The 10,002-nt window shown below is 32.5% G+C and overlaps 1 protein-coding gene across 1 annotated transcript; it reads left to right on the plus strand.

The window, feature by feature from the left end:
• Nucleotides 1–4,514: 4,514 nt before the first annotated feature.
• LOC149206442 (amino acid transporter AVT6E-like) lies at nt 4,515–6,461 on the plus strand. The gene is made up of 2 exons (XM_089395417.1): nt 4,515–6,006; nt 6,168–6,461. The coding sequence occupies exons 1-2, from the start codon at nt 5,067–5,069 to the stop codon at nt 6,209–6,211; spliced, it is 984 nt and encodes a 327-aa protein (XP_089251543.1). The 5' UTR covers nt 4,515–5,066; the 3' UTR covers nt 6,212–6,461.
• Nucleotides 6,462–10,002: the final 3,541 nt, after the last annotated feature.

Here is a 10,002-nt window from a genome sequence, read left to right on the forward strand (position 1 = left end):
AAATAAAAGAAGTTTTTTAAAAACTTCCCTCATACACATTTAAAATAAAAAAAAGGATTTCACTAGGGTAACTAAAAGCCTTTGCCTTTATAAAAATAAAAAGATTTTATTGGATGAATTAGAGTTCTAACCCCTTTGTATAGGTAAACCCTTTGTATAAGTATGAGGGTGGTCTGGGAGTTATTCATACTTAAACTCAATAAAATTTAAGTACAAAATGGATCATTCACATTGTTAAGGAACGAATCTTAGAAAATTCTTCTTAGAAATCACATTGTCTAAAAAAAACCCACTTAATATTAAAGCTAGGGAAACCTCAAGTCTCTATCATAACTTTAATAATATGACCATAATTTATGGTCATCACTTGTGAAATTTGTTGATAATAATTTCTTTGGGAAAACTACTTGGTTTCTCATTTAACATTTGTGCAAAAATACCAGAAAATATTAAAGATTAAAATACTTGGAAATGTTGGCCAGCTCTAAAAGCGTTTGGGATTACTACTTCCAACGAGTTAATTTTGGAAAAAGGGCGAAAAACCTTATTCCAATGGCCTTCTCTATTGAAAACAATGCACAAAACCCATTGGCTTAGTGGAGGGGTTGGTACTCGAACCATTTTAAGCCTTTAAATAATATCATCTTGTTCATACCTACCATCGGTAAGTTCAAGGGTAAGCATGGGTACCATACTTAATAAGATATACTGCTTTGGGTTCAACAAAGGATTTGTTATTTTATACAAAATTATTTGTTATATTATTTAATTTTCTTTTATGGTGAATATTTTTTACTAAGTCAAAGACGACAATATTTGTCCATCCCTTATGATGAGATGCCTTTGCTCTGGGTCATGGATTGTAATATTCAGTCTCAAGTGTTTTCTTTTTGAAAAGAATGCAACTTTTAAATATGTGGTTTAGGTTTGTGGTTTTGCTTCGTCAACATGGTGGTGGGTTTACTTGTTATGTACTTTAGTTTTCTTCTGGGTTTACAATGTTATGTGGTTTAGTTTTCTTCTCTCAAATTTCCAAATAAATTAGTAATATATTAATATGTTTAGTTTTTTTCTCTCAAATCTCCAAAATAAATTAGTAATATAGTAGTAAGTTAGAAAAAAGTTACTTTAAATTATTGAATGTTGAGTATATTATTTTTTAGTAAAGGAATGAATGTTTATATATGGATGTTAAATATGGCCAAAGTTATTTTTGGTTTGAGAGTGCAATGATCTATTTTAATTTGCACTTGTAAATTTCAGAAAATGTAAATCAGAATTAATTATTTATATTGTTTAATTAATTATTAGGTGGTACTTCACGTACAATGATCAAAGAGCCGTTTGCTAATAATCTTATTCAATCTATTTAGACTCACCATTTTAGTCATTTGAAGCATCATACTAGCTTGAGAGTGTTGCCAATAAGAACTCAGCTAGCCTACTCATCCTTGAAGAAATTATTGTGATCACTACTTCATGTACAATGATCAAAGAGACCTTTCCTAATAATCTCACTCAAGCCAATGAGTCTCACCATTTTAATCATTTAAAGCATCATACTAGTTTGAGAGTGTTACCAACAATAACTCAACTAACTTACTCATCCTTAACAAAATAATGACAAATTTCCTACTCACTCCCCTTGCTATATTAGAAGTGGAGAAACCCTTGAGTCTACACAAGACATGATAGATGAGAACAAATTATTTTAGATGTAGAGTTAGCTTTATGACCTCCCACCTAGTTCAAGCCTAGTGCTTCTTGTTGTACAGTTTTATGTTCTCACATTTTGACCATTCAACTTTGTTTTTGGTTTCTATTTAGTGCAATATTTTTATCAAACTTTGTAAGTTTCCAAACTTTTTTTTTTTGTAGGTATTTACATGGAGAAGTATTCTACAACACAATATGAGGAAGTTGATGTAGTGAAGCGTTAGGTAATAATAATAACAACAACAATAATAATAAATAGTGGTCTATCAATTATGATTGTGTTATATACACATAAAAACTCCAATTCAATACTTTAAATCAAAAAATTTAAACATATTCATAAAAACATAAAATTTTCTCTCTCATTGGGTTGAGAGATGCTCTATAAGCTTCTATAGGGTACACATTGTAATAAAAAGTTATATCAAATAATAATAATAATATTTCAATTAAAAAAATAGAAGTAAAAAGTAATAAAAGTAAGGGGAATAAGTTAGAAATAACAAAATGAGCCTAGATCCATCTTAATTATGTATCTATCAAGTGCCCAAATGGATGAAATCTTTCAATGTGCAAACATCTTTTTTGAATGCAAAACTTGAGGAAAGATTTGATCCCTCTTGGCAATTGATAGATCTAGACTTAAAAAAGTTCTACGCTGGTTTAATTATTAATAATTACAATCCTCTTAACACAATAATACTTATATTAACAAATTAAAAGTATTAATAAATATTAAATAAATAATTTCAATTTCCACTTTAATTTTCATCAATTTTATATAGATAAATCAAGCAATTGAAAATGAAATTTTTTCAATTTACTTTATAATTGATTTCTATTTTTTTTTGGTTTCTATTTGTCATTATGATAGAGATGTGTAATTCTTTAACGACTTAATGTGGGGTTGACTTGTGACATTTAAAATATTATTGATATTATAATTCAGTATGAAGGAGATATGCAAATCATTCTCTTAAGTTAACAGATATGGACACATAACAATGTCAACCATAAATTTGATATCAGCTTTATGTAGAGAAAGATAAAGTAATTGAAACTAAAAAATTCTTATATTTTCATTTTCCTTTTGTTTGCTAGGTTATGTGAGCCTTAAGATGATTGGTGTGTCTAAACTATGGCTTGAGTAGCCACAACTCAGGGGCATCTAAGCCATCAAAATCACTAGAAGATCCCTAGCCACACCAACCCTTAGCATGGCTAGATTTTTTGCCGTGGAATTTCGAAATGATGACCTTTACACTACAAAGTGCCTTTAAAGAACACCTTGTCATCCTCTACTCTACAGAGGATGAGCTTTATATTTTCACTTTCTATTATAAAGAAGATGTATAATTTATTCATTTTTTAATATAGAGTTGATATGTCGCATTTAAAAAGTATTAATACCAAAAATAATTAATGTGGACAATGTGAGTCATAAATAAACTATTGCAGTGACCATGTTGAGAAAAATATTATACATGTAGTAAATAAAAATAAAATATTTATTATGGTTAAAATACTTATGTCAATACACACAATTATTTTGAAATAGGGTTTTTAGAATTCTAATTTAATTATCAATAATTATTAGGTGGATGGTAGGGATTTAACCTCCACAGAATATTTTTAATAGTTGTCACATAACAAAGGTTAAGATTTATTTGAAAAGTAGTTATGCCATTTCCACCCTTTTAATTATGCTAATTAATTAAAAAAATCTAATATGAACCTGTGTTATGTAAACAAATGTCATATATTAATAATAATAATAATAATTTAAAATAAAGTTATAATTAAATTATTATTATTATTTTGGCAATGTGAGATGTAATATGAAGTGAGTGTTTTTTATTGACATTTACCAACAATTTAATTTAAATAGCTCCACTAATTTATTAATGTGTTTAATCAAAGAGATGTGTTATTTTTTCCATACTCAATATTGAGTATAAGTATATATATATAATGCGTGGGTAAATTTCGGGATCTACCAAGTATTAAAAGGAAAAAAATATTTCTTTTAAACTTTACACTCTAAATGAGATTTACACTTCATTCCCTCTTTTTACTTAATAAATCTAAAATTAACATGATATATACTCATCTTAAAACTATTCATTTTTTTTTTTTAATATTACAAGACCTATCCTAACACTAATTCAAGTGTTATTAGTAATTATTATGCATAAATACAAACTAATTATATATAAATTCATATAAATTTCTTAAAAATATTTTAGATTAAAAAACACTTTTACTCTAAGGGATAGGAATAAAATCTTTATTCCAAATTAAAAAAACATTTTCACCCCAAAAAATAGTTATTTAATGGAATTGTAAATATATAATATTAATAAATGAAAACCATAGCACTTGTAATTAATAAGAGCAATTTCATGAAGTTATGAGTATATAAAATTAATAGAGGAAAACCATGCTACTATTATTTTAGTAAGTAATTTAGCAGGGAACAAAGTTTTTCTTCCCATATACCTTGAAAAAAAAATCTCATAATTTATTAAAAATAGTTTTAAATTATATTATATTAAAAAATTAAAAATAAAAAACAAAACCTATTCACGACAGAATTATTTGTATAAAAATATCTGATACATATTAAATTATAACGACATAATTCTTTGTATACCTAATACATATTATTTATTATAATAGTTTGATTAAAATATTATATTGAAAATTAAAAATAGAGATAATCAAAGATTAAGTTAGTTGATTATGCTAGAAACAAGGTACTATAGTGCTAAAGGAGGTCTCCACACAATAAGCTCCGTGAAAAACACCGATCCGGAAAACAAAACCTAATGTTCATGGTTGTTTTATCGGATCACTCCCAGGGTTGGATTCGGGCTAGTTATGGGCTCTGTTTCTAACTACGGTTCAAGGTTTTCCTGCCATTGAGGGTTACATTTATTTACCACTTCAATCCTCTCACCAACAGATGCTTTGCTGCCCTCAAGGTTTCGTACTGCAGCTTTCTGCGGAGGGTCAAGGCATGCTGCCATGTTTATTAATTAGAAACCAGGCTAAATTTCGGGTCATGACATCCTGCCATGTTTATTAATTAGAGTCTGCGCTGAATTAAGGGAAAGCCCAAATTGGCTAACAATTCAAATGCTTCATATCTCTTCATTCTTTTCATCCTCCTTGCACCAGAAGGAGAAGACTTCAGACTTTAAACAGAAGCAGATCTTATCATTCATTTCCCCATCAATAGCAGAACTCATCAAACAGAGGAGGCCAAAGGACGATTTTCTATTTTTCCTTCAAATCAGGTAATCAGAAGAATTCTCAATATCTCTCGGGAAATTTCAATCAGGTACACGATGCAGGGCCGAATAAAGCACTCGTTCATCGAGCTGCAAACGCAGGACATATCGCTGGACAACGAGGCAGAGATCAAGAAGTCTGTCAATGGGGTTACCTCAAAGGCACTGCGTTCGGAAGACAGTGATGCTTTACCCCTATTGTCAACAGAAAAATCAGGGATAGCAGAAGTGGCGTCTGGATCTGGTATCCCTAGTGCAGTTTTCAATCTGGCGACGACTGTAATTGGTGCAGGAATTATGGCACTGCCTGCAACAATGAAAGTTTTGGGTCTGCCATTATGCTTTGCAGTGATAATCCTGATGGGTATTCTCTCGGAAATAAGCATTGAGTTGCTGGTCGAGTTTTCTGTTCGCCTGAAAGCTTCTAATTATGGTGAAACTGTTGAATCTGTTTGTGGGCACTCTGCCAGGGTTTTATCAGAGATTTGTATTATTGTAAACAATGCAGGGATTATGATTGTTTATTTAATTATCATGGGAGATGTGATGTCCGGATCTTCGCATCACCAGGGGCTTTTTGATCAATGGACAGGAAAGGAAGGGTGGTGGAGCGATCGGAGACTGATAGTTTTCATCACAATGGTATTTGTTCTGGCGCCTCTCTGTGCTCTTAAGAAGATAGATTCATTGAAATTCACATCTGCTGCATCTGTTGCACTTGCAGTTGTTTTTGTTGTTTTGTCATCAATTATTGCCGTTGTTAGGCTTATAGAAGGCAAGATCGAGAGGCCTCGGCTGCTTCCTGATGTTGGGTCCAAAAGGGCAATTTTGGATCTTCTCGTGGTAATCCCAATCATGACCAATGCATACATATGTCATTTCAATGTACAGCCGATCTATAACGAAATGCAGGATAGAACGCCTGCGAAGATGAACAGGGTTGGAAGGATCACCACAGTGCTGTGTGTGTTGGTGTACGAATCTACTGCAATATCAGGTTATCTTCTATTTGGGCAATCTACAGATTCAGATATTTTGTCAAATTTTGACAAAGACCTTGAAATTCCTTTCAGTTCCATTCTTGATAACATTATTAGGGTTGGATATGTGCTCCATTTGATGCTTGTTTTTCCTGTGATCCATTTTTCACTTCGGCAGACAATGGATTGCATGGTCTTCAAGGGATCGAAGCCCCTCTCTGAGAGCAACAGGAGGTTTGTCATCTTGACTATCACTGTTTTGGTTTTTCTTTACATGGGATCTACTTTGATTCCCAATATTTGGGTAGCTTTTCAGTTCACAGGAGCAACCACAGGTCTATCTTTAGGTTTCATATTTCCTGCTTTGATAGCCCTGAGGTCTCACCCCAACCAACGAGAGGAAAGCTTAGGATTAAGGAAGAAGATTCTCCCGTGGGCTATGCTTGTCATGGCATTGGTTGTGAGCATTATAGGAGTTCTTGGAAATCTTTTAAATCTTACCACTGGAAATGACTAAATATATTCTAGAAGTGGCGCTATGTTGGGAAGCGCCTTATTCTTATAATGTTATATCTCATCAGCCTAATTTTTTTCAAGGCTTGCTGATTCAGACAGGAGAACTGAAAAGCACTTTGTGATTTATCCATGCACATAATTGAGCATACAGGCAAGAACACTTGAATATGGGATGTAGACACAGTCTAATTCCATGATTTATAGCTCGCTTTTTCATGCCAAGTGTCCTGCTTGGGTTGTACAATCTGCAGTTTAAATTGGTTTTAACTCTTTTTGAAAGCTGAGAGATATCATGTGTTAAAATGCATTCTTCTTGCTAGAGTTGAAAAACCCCTACTCAAATACATGAATGTTTGTTTTGTTCAGCTTCTGAGCCAAGCAGTATGATCTCCTTCTAAAGGCCTACAGTTATTTTTATGTTGCATACTTTTAAGTATGATAGTAGTTTGCCCAGGAAGAAAAACTTCAACAAATGAGGATATGCAAGTGAGAAACAGAGGAAAGGAACATGATTGATTCATGGATGGGGAAACAACCTGCAAAAATTAGAAACCATCTTTCTTGAATCTTCATTGACTTTAAATCATACACAGGTATGATTTTTTGGTCATTAGTATTGCCAGTTTAGTATATTTATATTTTTGCAGTTACATTAGAGGCATATGAGAGGCCAACATGTTATTCCCAAAAGTTTTAGTACACTGCAGCCTGTTTTATTGCTCCTAGAGAGACTCTTTACATGCACTATCGACTTTTCAAGTTTGGTCCATACATACTCATGGACATTCCTTCATCGGGTTTAAATAATTTGTTGACTGCATAGAATTTTAGGCATTGTAAATCATGGAGGCTTGCCTTTTGGTTTAGGGACTATGTTCATGCTTTGGTGCCATAGCCTATAATTCTTGATGTAATTTTTGTTGTTTAATAATGGAATATAAGATGCATTTTCAAAGCAGAAATACCTTTGTTTCCATAGCTTGATGGATTCCACCCAAACATAGCCATGTTTATGTGTATGGGACCAATCGTTGCATCATGAGGCGCTGTATATTATGTGTGCTTCCTTGTACATGATATTTTACATCCAAGGATAACTCTTTCTTATCTATGGATTTGATTCCGTTTCCAAAATTCAAGTTTACTGTTGCTTTTTCATATATACTTTTGATATAATTCTTGAAACAATCTTTTACATACTAGTGTAGCTGCTTTGTTAGAGTCTTTCTCCAGATAATTTATTACCATGTTGGCCTGCTATTTTTACTAACCCAACAAAATTAGTAACTAGTCAAAATCTCATCCACGTGACACAGGATCAAAACCCCAGGTAATCAGTATAACCCTTGATTTTTTCATGCAAAGCCCACCATCATCCATCAGTAGGTATCCAGAGATTTAAACCGAGGTGAACAACATAAACAATGAGTCCCAACCACTCGGTGTAACCATGACGGCCTACCAATTCACAGCATTATGCACCTCACAGTGCATCATTAATTGTTGTATATATTGGACACATGCACACATATCGACAATATATCTACACATATACAACAATTAAAGCATTACTCCAGGATGCCTATTGTTTACCACCAATTTAGTGTCCTGTACTTTCCTCTGATCTATCTGCCTCAAAGTCATTAACTATTCACTAAAAAAAGTATTTAGGTTAATGTGTGAATTGCTATAATCACGATCAATACGTGGAACTGTAGTAATCAGCGTCAGTAGCATGCAGAATCCACAACTCAGCCCTTATTAGGCTGATAAAATAACAAGAAAATATCCATACAAATATATAAGTTGGGCTGCTTTTACTAAAAGAAGAGTAGGGTAGCAAGGGGCAGTGCCCATTGGTTTAATGAGAACTTTAAATGAATCACCTATAAATAAGTGGGGCATACACAATTGATATCGATCACATATAATGAAAAAGTCAATGCTGCAGAATCCACGACTCAACCAGCCTTTATTAGGCTGATAAAATAACAAGAAAAGAACAATACAAATATATAAGTTGGGCTGCTTTTACTAAAAGAAGAGCTGGGTAGCCAGAGGCAGTGCCCATTGGTCTCAGTGAGAACTTTAAATGAATCACCTATCCATAAGTGGAGTATACACAATTGATATCGATCAGCCCAACCTATCCAGGTCTCGCATGCATTTTTGCAAGCTTATTAACAACTAACTAGTGACATTGTTTATGTTTATAGGGCTTTTCACAACTAACCTTCTGTGATAAAAACTTTCATCTTTATGTTTATGGGGTTTTTCACAACTAACAAAAACTTTTAGTGTAATGGTATAGTTTGAAAGTGACAACACCATTGTGAATATTTATTAATAATCACGGATGGTAATGCTTATGGGGCTTTTTCGCAACTCATTTTTTAGCTTAAAATTGATAATACCATTATGATAATTATTAATAATTAGTAACAGTCATCTTTATGTTTATAGGGACAGTCATCTTTATGTTTATAGGGTTTTAACAACTTACTTTTTAATTTAAGATTGACAACACTATTGTGACAACTTATTAATAATTAGTGACGGTCATGTTTATGTTTATAGGGTCTTTCACAACTTAACTTTTTAGCTTAAAATTGACAACACCATTGTGACAACTTATTAATAACTAGTGACGGTGATGTTTATGTTTATAGGGTCTTTTACAACTTAACTTTTAGCTTAAAATTGACAACACCATTGTGACAATTTGTGACAACTTATTAATAACCTGTAATAGGCATGTTTATGTTTATAGGGTCTTTCACGATTTAAAAACAAATATTTACGTTAATTAATTCCTCTAATACTACAATTGCAATTTTTGTAATTATTGGTTTCAATAGGGTTAGATGTTACCTTAGTTGGCATTGCTATGTTTGGAATAAACCATTTTTGGCTCCCATGGACTACAACTAGAGTTGGAATAAGGAAGGATCTTGATGAGCCTTTTGTGTCATTTCTGTGAACTAGCTCAATGAAGTTGTGATACTCCCAATGGAGTATATATTCCTTCGCCCATTCCAACATGGATTCAACATTCCATAAACAAGTGAACATTGAGAGAACATACTTGCTTCTACCCTTTGATTCTCCCTTGTGCACCTTGAGTGCCAATTTAGAACATTGTCGATTACCCTATTTAGAACAACTCTCCTATTCCCAATCTCTGTCACAAACTCCATCATTTCACCCTTGTGAACAAGTATACATAAGCTCTAATCTATTTTGGTTTGCAATCTCAATTGTCTTGTGTGGAGAGGTGCTTTGAATCTCCTTATGGGAGATATTTGTAGTGAAGCATTAGATCAAAAAAATAATTAAAACAAATCCATAATGCCAGACAAATTTAAAAAGAAAAAATTAATAATAAAAAATAAAATGTAAAGTGCACAGGGCATAGAATAGATGATGACATGGTGCTCTTTTAAGGCACTTTGTGGTGAAAAGTTCCAGTTTAAAACTCTGGGCAAACATCTAATCAT

Source organism: Pinus tabuliformis, chromosome 1_2 (genome assembly GCF_031772625.1).
Source record: "Pinus tabuliformis cultivar Carrire ecotype Pingquan chromosome 1_2, CPIR1, whole genome shotgun sequence".
NCBI lineage: Eukaryota > Viridiplantae > Streptophyta > Pinopsida > Pinales > Pinaceae > Pinus > Pinus tabuliformis.

Excerpts from the sequence above, each read along its gene's own strand:
- LOC149206442 (XM_089395417.1), top strand. The coding sequence starts at position 5,067 with ATGCAGGGCCGAATAAAGCACTCGTTCATCGAGCTGCAAACGCAGGAC. Across the intron at positions 6,007-6,167 it reads CGAATCTACTGCAATATCAG|ACAATGGATTGCATGGTCTT; the intron begins GTTATCTTCTAT and ends TCACTTCGGCAG.